Here is a 16068-nt window from a genome sequence, read left to right as displayed (position 1 = left end):
ACTTTGTAAACCAAAAATGGTACTAAAATTTAAATAATGATTAAAGATGTCTGAAATTCAAAAAAGGTTAAGTCTAAAAAATACCTTAAACATCAAATTCAATAATCATTGATGTTCCAGAAATATCACAGCATTTATTCCATAATCAACACTATGAATTAAAACTTTGGATTAGATATAAAATTAAGAAATGGTTGTAAATCTTGATGCAGATAATTGATACAAAGATGAAGGGACGTATCAGAAACGAAAACAGGGATAACATCAAAAGCAACGGACAACCTAATTAATAAGGGAACATAGAAATAATTTAACAGCTTAACAGATTTTTTTTCTATAGTGAGGCAAATAACAAATAATGTTTTCAGAGTGGAAACCCCTCAGATGAAACCACAACCTACAAATATACAAAAAAGAAAATTACATGACATAATTATGGTATTTACAGTAACTCCATCATTGTACCTTACTATACTTTAAAATGTAAATGCATAAGTTTAGAAAATTAATTTTAATTTAAGAAAAAAGAGGTTTGTTATTGGACTAACTATACCTCTAAAGAATTGAAGGATGAAAACATCAGTCATATAATGTTTGTCTAGAATTGTACTCCAACTGTAGATTTCAAAAAATTAAATATATCAATTTGACATGACATTCTTAAAGAATTAACAGATAGTGAAGCAATGTAAATATATTTAAACGTGGTAAAAAAAATCATGCGTGTTGTCAAGTGGTTGGTCAGGGACATCAGGGAACACAATATCATATTCATCAAAATTCATGTTGACTTTAACATACCGATCCCAATATTGCACAAAAGATGCGAACTAAAAGAAGGGAAGGGAAATACAGTTACTGGAATTACAAAAAATAAAAAATAAAAAATCCTACTGAATAGAGGTAGAAACCATTCTGCTCCTAACTATTTCAAGGAAATCATAATCTTCATGGTGTAAGGGATCGAGGAAAACAAAATTGCAATCTTTGATATTGACAAAAACACGAACCAATGGTTGTGAAAGAGTGTCGGAAAAAAGAGCTAAAACGAGAAAAGAACAACACTGTGAGATTTTGGAGTAGACTACAATGAACGGATATTTAAGTAACATACATTGTTTGAGTGATGAAGAGGTCTATGCATTGATGAGCGTTTGAAAGCGCGAGCCAAAACTGCCTCATTGACTAGTTCAGACTCTTTTAAAAAAATTCCTATTATTGGAAAACATACAATAAAGTTTTGTTAATAAATTTTATCACATAAAAAGTTCAAAGATAGAATAACAAATTAGAAAGCATACTAACACCAATATTTGCAAAAAAAGAAATGTGATTTTGAGATATCAGGATTACTAGTGGGCTTCATGTACAAACTATAACAAAATGCTAATATTACAAAAGGATTTACAATTCCACTAGGTTTCAAAGACTCCCCAAGAGACTAGAAAGTGCTACGAACTTTTTCAAGATGCACAACATCCTCACTAATGCAGAAAAAAAAACATAAATTTATTAATAAAAAATGGATGACAAGAATAAAAGAACTGATTAGTATGATACAAGAAAAAACTATACTTGTTGTACTGAGAAGAGGCCAATGAGAAAAGAGCTTTATAATTCTTCAACTCTGAGTTTGAAACAGAAATCTTAGCCTTGGCAGTTTTAAAGTTACTGTGAAATAAAGCGTATGGCTTTATAACCCTTCTAGGACCATGCTATGGTAACTTGCCACTAGTGGAAGAATCTCTAGAAAGATAAGGTTGATATCTAGAAGGCTTTTCAAAGCTTGATTCAAGTTGAGGAAAATCAGGATCAACACGCTGAATAGGTGTTCTGAAAGAGGAATCGGAAGCACAATACTTTATATTATACATCTCATCTGATTTCTAAGTCATATCACGAACATTTTGAGTAGGAGTTCATTCACCCAGGACTTGTATTTCTGGAGATTCCTGGAAGATAATTTATAATAATGAATAATTAAATTTAACAATGATTGAATCAGCCAAGAAATTTAGGTAACTTAAGATTTATAAAATAGAAATTCAGATAATACTTGTGTTATAAACAAACTTACATTGTGCTTCCTGGACAATTGAGAACGGTTCTGAAATAATTTTGGAGTAACTCTTAGTGGAGAACCTAACAAAAATAAAGAGCTATATAAGTTCAAAAAGATATATAAATATGAGATATGAGGCCATATTGTGTATAAAAGACAAAACTTAGTGTCTGGGAAGCAAAGGTGAGTTGTGAGAAAGACCTTTATTGCTGTAGGAAAAAAATAACTTAGAAATATAAAAAAAAGAATTTGAAATACAATTAAAGACATGCAGGAATGATTAGAAAGAACATAGAAGATTAGATAATAAAAAATAGAAATGAAAAGAAAACAACATTGAAGAATATTTACCTTATTTGGAGAGAGAGAACCTGATACATCATATTTTTCTTAATCATCAAGGGGAATAACATCATTGATGTCCAAGTTAACAGATTTTGTGAACAAAGGCTTGGATTTTGATTGAATTAGTGGCAAATCAACATTAGAAATATCATAAAGAGGTTCTCTTAGAGATGCACAATATTTGTTTCAGTGACAAATTTTTCAGAGTCATTTAGTCTAGATCTGGGTTTCTTATATATAGGATATGAGAAAGATAAGTAGATACCAATTAGAAAGGTATGGAAATAATATAGTAACAGGGGAAATATTGATATAATAAAAGGAAATATAAATAATGGAAAAAATGAGGTAGATGCATACGTTCTTTTGGGTACCCACTGGGGGCAAAAAAATGGTTTGTTAGTCTTGATTGGAGTAGGTGTAGTATGCTTTTGCAACTTTTGGATAACTCTATCAACTTGTTTTTGATTAGGCTGAAGGTATACAAAACAATCAAAAACCTAATAGGGATTTAATAAATGAAAAAAAAATAACAACTTCAGATACAGAACATAAATTGGCCCTTGTGGGAATTAAAATTTGATGAAGATGGAAGAATATTTTCTTTGCTTGGAGCAATAGCTGCATTGGATGATTTTAAGCCAGATCTTGGGAGAACAGGAGAATTGTAAAAAACACATAACAAAAGCATTTAGTAAGATGATATGTAATACTATTCATTTGAAACAATGAGCTGTGACAAATGTACTTGCTTGATGTCAGAATAAGGATTAAATTGCTTTGATTGAGAAAGTGACAGATTATCTTCATAATCAAAATCATCAATAGAACCATGAGCTGTAATTGGTATATAAGGTAGAAAAGTGTATTAGCTATTTAAATATAACATATCGAAAATTAATAGAATATGAAGCATATAAAAATATATAGGAGAAGCAATGAACACCTGTAGTGTTGTCGAATTTCATAGGATTTTTCTGTGACAAATAGTTTGAGTTATTTGGATCACTATTTTTGGGCAAAGAAACTTGGGGAGAAGCAGCAAAAGATTCATGAGGATATTCAGTAATGAGTTTGCGAACTTCCAAAACATATTCTTCAATCTAGAATCAGTATTGGAAGCATGTTGCAACGGCTTCTTGAATGTATGAAATATATTATCAGGAAGAGAAGATATTGATGTGGTATTCAAATTAACTCTCGAGACACAACTGAAGCTATGGATTTCAATGGCTCTACAAATTGATATCTTCAAATCAGTGGGTAGCTTATCCAGAAACTAAATCAATCATTTCCATGAATTCAGAATCATCTGATAGAGATGATGTAGAATTCAAAAGATGAGGTCTCTGTTAAGTATAAGAAATTAGTCACAAATATAGAGAACAGATGTGACTTGGCAGGAACAAATTAGAAACAAAGAGGGTTCAAACCTTTGCATAATAAGTATCAACAAAGTCTAGTATTGGCCTGAAACCATAAACACCTGGAGATTTAATAAAAAATCAGAATAAGTTTGCGGGGACCAAAATCAACATGAGCCAAATACATGACCTGGAATATTATAAAGCAAAATTGGAAGTTGAATATTAAGTGTAAAAATAGATACTTAAATTTAATTGAAAATAGCCACAGGAACGAATACATACGACTAGATAATAAAGACAGCCCCAAGTGTTCCTGGTTCTTTACCAGCTTTAGTTTTGCCCTTCTTGAAAGTTTTGATGTGACGAAGCAACCAACTTAAAACATATCCAGACCAATCAAAAACTTTGCAGTTGGTAATGTCATCAAACATCCCTAAGTGCTTCTGACTTGGTGTGACAGAAGCATTGGAAGCATTGGAACAGAGAAAGGAATTCAATGCAATCAGGATGAAACGAATGAATGTATCCTCATCAGACAAAACTTTTTCTTCACTCTAAAGTTTCTTGGTAAAGAATTCAACACTTGGCATAGATTGCTTCTTGAAATTTTTCAAAATAACTGACTTGCCATGACTTATATCAGTTGGAAAAGGTCTCCAACTGAGAGGTATTCCAAGAATATTGTGCACGGATTCTTTAGTCAGAGAAATAATTCTGCCATCGATAACAATATCACTAGATTTATGGTCAACAAGTCTGGCTACCCACTTAGAAAAAATTGTTGGGAACAAAACACTTATCAAAATGCAAGAGAGAGCCAAAACCATATTTTTCGATGACTTGCCTCTGATTAGGAGTCAATTTTTTTATGACCTTAGCAAAATCAGTAACACAAAATCTAGTGATGACATATTTTAGCTTCTTGACAAACTTTTGCATGTTGAGCTACAAATGGTATATAGTTAATTAAATTAAGTCATGAAGAGGCCAAATGTTATATGTGACTAGTGAGGATATAAATAAACTTAGCGCTACATACCTGGTTAGTCAATATACTCTTTATTTTATTTTTCAACATCTTGAACTTCTTGCACTGAAATTACAAGAATAAAGTCATGATAATGAAAAAAATATCAGAAATGAAGAACTGGAAGAGTATAAAGTCCAGAAAACTTACATCAGCTATAACTTCCTGGTAGAAGTGGATGTTAAAGTCATTTTGTTCATCACTAAGTAGTATCCTATCAAAGATATCATATATCAAATTCAGAGGTCATTCACATATAACAAATAAGACTTTAGTAGATTGTTAAAATAAATAAATTAAATGCCAGCATCATTATATTATACAGTCCCGCATTAAATTTTGAAAGAATTAAATTTTGAAAGAAAGACAGTTAAACAATGTAAACTCCATTGACACAATCAAAACAGTTTAATACCATGAAGCAAAACATAAATAAAAAAGAAACTAATGAAGTTGGAAAATAACGCAACACAACTTACATCAGAATGGTTGGCTTCATCAGCAGAGTCATCACCACTAGATATTTCAATATCTTCTACTTCAGAAAAGTTTTTTTTGTAATTATGGGAATTGAAATCTTCATCTGAATCACTGTAGCTCAAATGATCTATATCTCTACACCTTTTACGGGCCATCTGAGTAACAAAATATAATTCACAACTAAGTCAGCTACACATGCACACATAGCTACAATTTAATATTAGAACATTGCAACCTAGGATGTGAATTCAGAAGGAAATAATGACAAGCGTAACATCTAAATTTTGAATAATCCCTGCACAGACAATGCAATTTGCAGAACAATGGATTTTGAAATTAAATTTTAGCATCCATCAAACTTCAAGCAATGAACTCTACATAAAACTTCAACTACAACCAATCTAATATCAAAATGAAAGGACAACTACATCAGATCATAAAGGGGAACAAACTAATCAACCACAACTAGACTTCAATCCTATGTAAAAATATCCCTACAAACAAACCCTATAATAAATTCCTAGCACGGATTTTGAATAAGAGCGACATATCAACCAATCAAACTTGATATAAGCAACGGAGCGGAAATTTCGCATACTTAACCTCAAAAGAGATACAACGTAGAGGGAAAATGGCACAGGAAATCAAAAATCCAGCAACACAAAAGGGCTAAAATTAGGAGTTCATCCAAATTCACGCGTTTACCAAGCACCAATGGAGCAAAAAACATTGAAGTGCGTAGATGAATCGAAGGGAAAGGGGGCGAATCGACTCACATCGGGACCTCACCTGGAGAGCGGAAAACAGAGAGGACAAACAGAATTCAGCAAAACAAAGGTGCAAAAAAAGCAGTTCATCCAAAAATCACACAACAAAGACTCGTAGGAATCGATGAATCGAAGGGGGAAGGGACGAATCGACTCACATTGGGACCTCGCCTGGAGAGCAAAAAACTGGAGAGGAAAAATGAAATCCAGCAAATCAGCAGTTCATCCAAAAAATCACACAACAAATATGCAGGGGAATAGATGTATCGAAGGGGGAAGGGATAAATCGGCTCATCTCGAGATCTCCAGGTGAGCGCACCAGCTAGACAACGAGATAGGAAGAGCGGTGGAATGGAATGAATTCAGGCAAGCAGATAATGGGAGAAAACAAAAAGGTATGGTTCCCAAAATGAAACAAGAGCTGCTGACTTGTGGGACCATAATGTCAGCGAGCTAAAAAAAACCAAACAAACTAGGCAGAACAGAGAGCATGTATCAGACGGACGAAAATGGCCAAATCAAACAAACGGACGGTGCCAAAATCTAGTGATGGCTCCGCCTAAAACACTCAGACAACGGATAGCTTTTCCCTTACTACCTCCTAGGCTTTGTGTCTTTAATTTGCGGTAGTGGTAGCCATGGTCCTATATGTGCTAGACTGCTGGCCCTGAATAATTATTGAGGAGCATTGACATGATGCGACTGGGATCCTCGAAGGGGCGAAGCTATTTAAATCAGGGATGCACTCTTTGAAAAATGGAAAACAGTGATTATGTCTAAATTTTCACAATATTTGCACCCCCAATGAATCAACTCTATGCATGCACAAGGCAAGTCCACCCCCTCCAATTTGCTCTAACTTCGTATCTTTAACATAATTAGGTGAGACCTATTGTGCCCGGACCCATACGTAAGATACCAAGTTAAAAAGGCTTAGAATTATACAACTCATGGATAGCAAAGTTGGCATGAAAAATTTTCTTTTGGGAACTCTTTTAACACTTATAGACAATGAATCATAGTTTTATATTTTTTAGTGGAAATTAACTATTTTCTTAAACGAGATGAACAATTTCTGTAATAACTATCGAATAAAATTATTAGTTGTATAAAAACAGTGCTCATAGATATCGCAATTGGTGTGCCTATGAGGGTGCTAAAAAGTTGTGGCTAGAAGTGACGTTGCACAATATGGATTCATTTGCAATGGCAATATTTCCATGACACTGTTGTAGTCTAATGAATTATATGTGTATTCTTATCATATATGTTCCGCAAAAAAAATATTTCCATGCATTTCATGAGATTGCTTATGTATATTATGTAATGTAAATCTATCCATTGCTTGTCTACTTCTTTGATGCTCTACATAGTCCTACTTTGTCCATGCCTAGCGCATTTGAATTTCTTTACCAAATGCATAGCGGTCTACTTATGTATGGGAATAGATGACCATAGGGAAGATGTTGGCACCACTGATAATTGGTATGTTTTTCTCTCTCAAACAACAGTGCATGCCAACTGATAATTGGTCTGTTTTTCTCTCTCAAACAACAGTGCAACTGTCCAAGTGTATACCTAACACATGCGAAGAGTGGCATGATGATGATTTGCTATGCTATTAGATCGAGCAATTTATTAAGCCTTTCATCTTTCCGGTCCTTGTTTGGGACCTTTTTTACAATCAATTAGTAAAAAAAGAAAACAAATGCAGTCTATTTTTTATGTAATATAATTATTATTACTATGTATATTTTGTAGTAATTCTCTAGGACAAAACTCTATGGATGAAGTTATCATGGACCGGAAGTGATGAGGAAAAGAGAAGGACGACGTTAATGCACGACCCGTCGCGCGACCTCGATCCATGCAGTAGCCTCCAATGACTCATTATTTTTCTTTCTTTCTGCTAATTTACTCGGGAGCCTATCATTTGCTTGCATGCACCCTTGTTAATGGAAAGAGCAGCATGGCGAAGGTTGGGTCAGTGCATGTTGCTTTCATGATGACATCACTAACAAAAAATACTTATATTTCCTTTAAATGATCATTACTCCTTCATCAAGTGTCCATTTCTAAATCTGTTTGTACTATTGTGTTCCTGGCAATATAATTTACAAAACAAGATCCATATTTGATACATTTTAAAGTTATTTTACATGACTGTCAAGTTATATTGATTGTGTGTAGTAACTTATGTACAAACTCCAACAACTTATGTACAGATTAGTAGACAACTATAGATACATTGTGATAGTTTAAGTAGAGGTAACATATCAAACTTATACAATGACTATGCAGCAACTTATGTTGTATATCTATGGGTCTAGTAGCGAATTTATTATACAGAGATAAATATATCAATTTATATAAAGATAGTGTAACAACTCTTATGCAAACAATATTATGTAGTATGTCTAGTGACAACTTATATAGACATAATGCTATTACTCATGTAGATACTTCATAGAGGTAAATGTCACAGCCTCGATCAGGGAGCCATGCAGAGCGCCCATAACAGTAAACAAGGAGGGTAAAAATATTTTTGCAATTTATCTATATAATTTGTTGAGATGTTTACACATAAGTTGCTATACATGTAATACATATGTATCTAGTGTACACTCAATATAAGTTGTCAGTTTATAAAAAATATTTTAAAAATATATGCATCATGGATCTTGTTTTATAAATATGGTGGTGCAAACGGAATTGAAAATGGACAATCCATGGTAAGGTTATCGTATTTTTAAAAAGCAAAAATTAAAAAGATGCCCGTGGGCCGCGGTGGTCCACCTCCCTGCCGCCAGGCTATAGCAGGCTGTGGAGGTCGCGTGCTTGCGCATTGTCGTGACTCGCGACCAATCGCTGCTTAGCTTTTTCCAAAGAGAAGCTATATTTTTCATGTTCAAGCATCTTGTAGTTTATACATAGTCAGTTAGTCACTTGTTAGTTTGTTGGCGTGGATATGGACAAGGTAATGGAAATTTAATAGCTGAATTATGACGGTATATGTCTAGCATGATTATGTGAACTAGGCAGCGTAGCTCATGAACATCTTGACTACATTGACAAGACAGAAGTCCGTTTAGTCAGACCTAAGAATGTTCAAACACAAAAAGCAAAGGGAGCGGATTTGGTTCCAGACCTTAGAGCATGTACAATAATCCATCTCAGCTTGGCTTATAGGCAAGACAACTTAGCAAAATCCGACGTGGATGAAAGAGAATAGAGGAAAGAGAAGAAGCTTGTCGCGATCGGTGACGCCGAGCGATTCACCCATTTACGCGACTACTAGGTGATCAGCTTGTCGATCTGTGGGACCTTCATTGATGGAGAGCTCGAGAAAGATGCAGTTGGTGGTGGACTCTTCGGTGAAGTGATAAGATGTGTTAACGGTGGGTCCCATCGTAATAAAAAATATTTCTTGGAATTTGTGAAAAGACCATTTATTGTATTAGTTGGATGCAAGGTTGGTCTACTGATGAGCTTGCTCCAAAGTGTGGCAAAGCCATAACTTGGCATCGTCCAGGTGCTTCATCCTTTGAATATTTCGTCTCACCCAAAATAATTTGTATTAAGATAGAAGTCAACGAGGTTTGGCCCTGGCTGTGGAGCCTGTGGTTAGTTGAACTCATACGAATTTTTACACGGGTAGTAATTAGTTGGCTGTACCGTACGTCATGCTAAGCGTCATCTATTTTGTACATTTTGGGTTTGAGATTGCAATTTGGCCTTTGCGTCTCCTCCTGACTTGAGAGTTGATGCACATCCGCCTCCACGACTGGTTTGTGCACACTGCGAATACGCCTTCTAGACGCGTTAGGAGCAAAGGAGAGTACCCCTCTGTTCCCATCTCATTCTCATCACAGTTTCCTGACATAGCGGCCCTACTGTCATCCACCGATCCGTCCGAAATTTCGCGAACCGCGAAACTCCCCCGCGCAACCCCTGCCGTCCAAAACGCCGGGGCCCACGTGCCATCCACCCACGACGAAACCACGGTTCCCTCGGTTCCCTCCGGAACCCGTCGCCCCCGCCACATCCTCACAAAAGAAACACACCTCCCGCTCCCCACCCCGCCACGTCATCGATCCGCGCACCCCGATCCCCTCCATTCTCCGCCACCCACCCCGCATCCGACGGCGGGAAGCTCGCATCACGCGGATCGCGTCCTCCAGCCTGCCCCAAAAGCCCCGCCTCTTTAAAACCCAGACCCACACGCCTCCACCACCCACCTCAGCACTAGTCTCCTCTTCACACGGGAGTCACAACCTCCACCACCAACCCACCACTTCGGAAGCGCGGAGGCGAGCGGCGGCGGCGATGTCGGGCAGGGGCAAGGGCGGCAAGGGGCTCGGCAAGGGCGGCGCGAAGCGTCACCGGAAGGTGCTTCGCGACAACATCCAGGGGATCACGAAGCCGGCGATCCGGAGGCTGGCGAGGAGGGGCGGCGTGAAGCGCATCTCCGGGCTGATCTACGAGGAGACCCGCGGCGTGCTCAAGATCTTCCTCGAGAACGTCATCCGCGACGCCGTCACCTACACGGAGCACGCCCGCCGCAAGACCGTCACCGCCATGGACGTCGTCTACGCGCTCAAGCGCCAGGGTCGTACCCTCTACGGCTTCGGCGGCTAGGTTAGGTGTCTGTCTGTGCGGTTCGGATCGATGGGTAGCTTGTGTCGCCTTCATGTGTTCTTGTGGTAGTTGCTGTAGGGGAGATGTAGCTGGTTGCTTGGTCCTTTCGGTGTCGGGTGTGTGGATGTAAGAACTGCTTGTTCGAAGCAATTGGTCTGGAATAGATGCTGATGTAGGAAATCAATTTCATCTTAATTTTCTATATTTCTCCTCCTGCAGTTGCTCGAAGTAATTTTTTCACAATTTACATTCAATTTTGTGCGAATCTTTCGAATCTGTTCAATTCTTAGTCAATTTTGAAATCCCCTTTCTGGCTGCCCAGGACGGCGCCATTGAGTTCCAAATTGTGAAATGTACGATATGAAACGGAAGACCCCTTGAAATTCAAATTGATATATATTTAACGCTCGGTATGTAAATCTCTTGGTAAAATCGATTAAAGCCTCTCGCTGTGCTGAATCCGCTATTCGCTTTTCAAATTTGCGGGGTTGAAGCACGAGCCCCTGGCAATATTATCGGGAATGGGCGGAGGCCAGAGGAGAGGAGCTGGGGGCACAAACAGGTACGAGCCCAAACCTCTTTCGGTTCAGCAATTTCGTCGAGCACCTGAGACGCAGTCTATGGTGTCGACGGCACTGGCGCAATTATCACCCCTGGATCCATTAATCCTGATAGTCCGCTGCAGGCCGCAGCGTGCGCCCCGCCGCTCGCATTTTGGGTGGTTTGGCTCGAAGAATCCGCGATGCCGTCTCGTTGGGAGTTGGAACTTGGGACTTGGGAGAAGGACGGCGCCGCGGCGAGTCTGCAGGCTTGCTCGGGGTTGCTGTCCACTGTCCTGAGTATCCTTTGTGGCTCCGATTCCGCTTGTCTGCTTTGCCGGTAATGATTTCACTGCCTTTACATCTTTGCTATGCCTTACCTAGTGATTTATCGATGCTGATTCCGCAAAAGCTTCTGGGATTAGTCTTCTTGTGGGTGGTTGTTCCCTGTGACTGGCTTTCGTCAGGCTCAGGCCAGCTAGTACCCACGAAACTTTTGTGGTTGTCACACGCTCTCTGGTTTGCCAGTTGAATTAGAGGTATTTCTGCACGTTGAACGCAAGTTGAATATTGACGTCGTGTTAGGATTCAACCATGATCATTGGGATTTAGACACCGACGTTCTGGAATCATTTTCAGTCTGTCATGTTTGCTTAGCCTGAGTACCTGACCAACTTCTGTAGTTGTGCCAACGTGCTGATTAGATACTAATTGCAAACGATCCCATTTCAAAAGGTATCGAGCAACTGAACTAAAGGTACAATAAAACTAGGGTCATGTTACCGGATCTCACTGTTAAAACCGAATTCTAAATTTGCAACCCTGCCATGGAAGGCCCAAACTCTGAGACGCTCTGCAAATGATGCGTAGTTTGGGGTATTGAAGTTTTGCGGACCAAAAATACTGATGCTGTGGTGCTAGTGGCACTATTATGTGCTACCGGTAAAGCACCACCCTTGTGCTGATTTTGGAACTTGTAAATCTCATGTCGATTCTCTATCATCCTCATACCGTACTGTTTCTATATGAATCCAGAATTTGAAATTTGACAGTTCAAAACCAATTGATTCTTCTGAAGTGTACCAGAATGCATTCTAATTTGTGGTGCCACTGTTAGGCCATAGTTTCTTTTGGGAACTTCAACAGGAGTTCTGCTACTTTCATCAAAGCAGAGTGCCAAGTAATTGCAAATGAAAGAAAAAAACAAAATCTCCTTGGGCCTGTAACAGGGATTGCAGATCTTTGGTTATTGACCTTTACTGTAAAATGATATTTATTACTGCATAAGAAAGGAATATGTAAATAATGTTTGTCAAATTAAATTTCTGCCTTTGCATCTTACTTTTCTTTCACTATATAAATGACTGTGTTTAATGATAGATACATAGGAAAACCGAACCTTGAAGTATCAAAGCAGGATGTTTTTCTATTACAGTACAACTCTACATGAAGAGTCAAGAGTCCAAACTTAGGTGGTCATCCTGTCCAAACTCCAAAGTGAGAAGTGGTGTTATCAAACATATACAAAGAGTCAAAGTGCAACTGATATTGAAGTTTCTAGTTAGATGAAGTTAACCGTCTTGTCTATTCCATCATTTTGTTTTGTTGCACCACACATCATCAGATATGAACTGCAACCAAGAGTTGTCTTTACCATGCTCATTTGAACCACTTGACTGTCCAGCATCCCCAACGTTCGTAAAGTGTTTTTGTTTTTCCTTAGCTTGTGATGAGCTGCACTCGCCTTGCTTTTGCTTCTGAAGCTCTCCGAATGCCACATTTTTCTTGAATACCCGACACAGAGCGTAGGAATCCTGTAAAATAGCAATAAGAATTAACAAGAAATTGACATCATTTCCATTTCATTAACAATTCAGGTGGGATGTTCTTTTATTGCCCTACTGAAGGAAGATTTCAAGTTCAACCATGTAGTGAAGATCTATTGCCATGCAAAATTGAATACTAGTAAGTTTTTCCTTGGGCTTCCTGTCTATCCCTTCAATGAACAAATACGACAATATGATCCTATCACTTAAAATGTTTGTCTACAGATTGTACTGTACCATTCTATTGGTAACTTTTTGCTGAGTTCCATGTCCTGTTTGTTCAAATTAAGTTCCATGTTTACCATTTTTGTCTTAAGAGATAGCATCGAGTGTTAGAAAATTCAGCATCAAGCGCAGCCAGAAATTAACAGCTTGCAGATAGTATTACGAAGAATGATACAGCATGATTGTACACAAGAATTTTCTTAGAACAGTGTGCAGAGTTAGGAATTACATTCGATGAATGATTTAAGTTCAACTCTTGTTTGATTCATAGAAAGGCCAACTGAGAAGTCAGAACTGATATCATGCTGCTAAAGAATTCAGTTAGAACACGAGCAGTCACTCATACCTACAAATAGTTTGCTCTGGTACTTCTTTTGGAACAGAAATATGTAGTCATGAATAATTTTGGTTCAAATATTGTTTAGTCCATAGAAATGTTAACTATTGCTTTTTCTAACAATACCAATCCACATTTCAGATAAACATCCTAATTCACTTTTTGGTTTGTCAATGTCCTGTGTTCTTCCATCTAATTTACACTAAAATGGGATAAGACATTTTATCAGTTTTGGCTTTAAGTTTTCTACTGTTAAGTAAAGTAGGAGTGGGACATGGAGAATAAAGTGTAAAGCCACCGACACAACAATGGACCACAACGAAGGATGTCTAAGCTTTAAGGTAGCATCCACATGCCACTGACCTAGATTATATGTGCTCTGAAGTCTGCATCATGACGTGATGACGGCACCTACTAAACTGTGTACAATCATGTTGTATCATTTCACATCCTCAACCAGGAATTGGATGTTAAATTTGTCTTATCAAGAGCACCAGAAAAAGTGTACCATGTATGGCCCAATTAGATAACTGGAAAGAAACTTCTTCTGTACTTTGCAAAGTAGCTATGGTCCATGGAAGCAAGGAATACTTTATGGCTACCACAGATGGATACGGGGAGAAAAAGGGAAGAAGAGCCCTAACTTTACATGCACTCCATGCATAAACAACGTAGCTTCCTCGAGCAAACAATGCCCGAATTTTTTTTATATATATTTCAACGTCAATTTTTCTTTAGCATGATATGTTTAAAATTCTGCATATTTAAGGACATGGTTTCTGCAACATTAATTAATACAGAGAACAAACATCTTTTTGTCTGGGGATATTGGCTAATTTTTTTGATACAATTGAATGCAAACTGAGATTACTAAATGCACCAGAAGCAACACACAAGGGTTTAACTGATATTGATGTATAGGACTATAGGTCTACAGGAAGATGGATGAGTCACCTGAAACCCCATGGTGTTCTCGCATTCGCTTTCCTCGATGCGGTACTCATGCATCACCCAGTTGGTCCTGAGTCCCTGAGGAGCTCGACCCTTGTAGTAGACCAAAGTCTTCTTCATGCCAATTGGTCTGTTCTGGTAGTTGACTCGCCGATCTTTGCCTGTTGATTTCCAGTATCCTGCTTGGGTTGCACGGTTTGTGCGGCATCCATTTGGATACTTCCTATCCCTTGGCCCAAAGAAGTACCACTCGGGGTCTCTGCTAGGCAGCAATGATTTCTCTTCCGAAACAAAGAAATTTCAATTCAGTCAGGAGCGATGGGATCTCAGGATGAGCAACTGAACGAACTTGGATTGTAGGTTACCTGCCAGCTCCCAAGGCTCACATTTGTAGAGATCTACTTCAGGGATTATGTCGAGCTCGATGCTGAGTCCATGAACCTTCCTCTTCAGGTAATAGTTCACAAGCTCCTCGTCAGTTGGATGGAACCTAAAGCCTGGAGGGAGATCAGCCGGCGCCATGGCCTCCCAGCTCGCTGCCTCCTTTCTTGTTGATCTTTCTCTTTGTCTTTAGCCTTTGTCTTTCCCTTCCGTTGCCGGCCACTGTGCTCTTTAGCTCCTCCGTGAAATGATTCAAAGCCTGCTCTACAAGTAGCCGTGTTTCCCTTTACAGGATTCTCACACAAGCTCTGGACGTCTTACAGCACCGCAGGATCTTCTTTTCTTATCTTTTAACGAACCGACTTTATATTTTGTTTTTCTGGATAACACACTTTTGTGATATTCATGCTAGTAGATAGTGTAGGGTTGTATTGGGATGCGAAATCTGTCACGGCAGTGCCCGCTTGCGCCGTGGGGGTTTGTTCTTTTGTTCACTGAATTTGTTTTTGTGTCTCAGAAGCTTGGTCTCTGAAGTGTCAGAGAGAAGAAGAGGACTAAAGGCAAGGGTGATCTATAGTAACATGTCCCTATGTATCGGGATCAGCACTGCAAAACAGAAAGTTTAGGGAAGGTAAAAAGAAAAGGAAAGGTCTGTGTAGCCATGAGGCCTTCCAGTGTCAATGAGCTTGCATTGCTATCTATTTACCCATCTAGATCAGACAAAACTTTTAGCTTTGGATTTGATAAAGCAGTACTCGAGTACTATGGATCATCATTCACTTTTTTAGTCTAGCATATATGTGTCTGAATGCATAAACTTGATTGCCTTCCATATATAGGCTCAAGTTTAATAATAGATATGATCTAGATCATTTCTTTCTTAAATGAAAGATTTAGGTACGACGACCACAATCTCAATCAATATAACAGATATTTTATTTGAATTGCAACCATGGTTGGTGAAGAAATTGTTCTGTTCATCTTTTCATGGCTCACTGCCCTTTTCTTCTAACTTCGCCAACACTACAATGACAACATGCATGATGTAAAGAGGTCAGCAAGTATAGTCTTACCCAATTCTACAGAAAAGATATGCATCACTTTCACCTGCATGTGGTCTAAA

The 16068-nt window shown here is 38.2% G+C and overlaps 2 protein-coding genes and 1 long non-coding RNA gene across 3 annotated transcripts; 2 read left to right on the top strand and 1 right to left on the bottom strand.

Annotated features, from left to right (window-relative positions):
• The first annotated feature begins 10278 nt into the window (after positions 1–10278).
• On the top strand, positions 10279–10900 carry LOC101785994 (histone H4). The gene has a single exon (XM_004957527.4). The coding sequence runs from the start codon at positions 10375–10377 to the stop codon at positions 10684–10686; it is 312 nt and encodes a 103-aa protein (XP_004957584.1). The 5' UTR covers positions 10279–10374; the 3' UTR covers positions 10687–10900.
• Positions 10901–11284: 384 nt separating this feature from the next.
• LOC111256455 lies at positions 11285–15596 on the top strand. The gene is made up of 3 exons (XR_002676552.1): positions 11285–11565; positions 13103–13190; positions 15463–15596. It is a non-coding gene; the product is annotated as an uncharacterized LOC111256455 (long non-coding RNA).
• On the bottom strand, positions 12529–15469 carry LOC101785591 (NAC domain-containing protein 86). The gene is made up of 3 exons (XM_004957526.3): positions 14930–15469; positions 14568–14845; positions 12529–13039 (listed from the first exon to the last, which is right to left on the bottom strand). Exons 1-3 carry the CDS (start codon positions 15084–15086, stop codon positions 12818–12820), a joined length of 657 nt encoding a protein of 218 aa, XP_004957583.1. The 5' UTR covers positions 15087–15469; the 3' UTR covers positions 12529–12817.
• Positions 15597–16068: the final 472 nt, after the last annotated feature.

The sequence above is a fragment of the Setaria italica genome, chromosome II, assembly GCF_000263155.2.
Source record: "Setaria italica strain Yugu1 chromosome II, Setaria_italica_v2.0, whole genome shotgun sequence".
Taxonomy (NCBI): Eukaryota; Viridiplantae; Streptophyta; class Magnoliopsida; order Poales; family Poaceae; genus Setaria; species Setaria italica.
Note: the sequence above shows the minus strand (reverse complement) of the source record. Positions and strands in the feature narration are given on the sequence as shown.

What these genes read in the sequence shown, in the direction of transcription:
- LOC101785994 (XM_004957527.4), top strand. Translation starts at nt 10,375, where the DNA reads ATGTCGGGCAGGGGCAAGGGCGGCAAGGGGCTCGGCAAGGGCGGCGCG.
- LOC101785591 (XM_004957526.3), bottom strand. Translation starts at nt 15,086, where the DNA reads ATGGCGCCGGCTGATCTCCCTCCAGGCTTTAGGTTCCATCCAACTGAC. An exon ending in TGAGCCTTGGGAGCTGGCAG is followed by an intron (nt 14,846 to 14,929) that starts GTAACCTACAAT and finishes TTGTTTCGGAAG; the next exon opens with AGAAATCATTGCTGCCTAGC. An exon ending in AGAACACCATGGGGTTTCAG is followed by an intron (nt 13,040 to 14,567) that starts GTGACTCATCCA and finishes GCTATTTTACAG; the next exon opens with GATTCCTACGCTCTGTGTCG.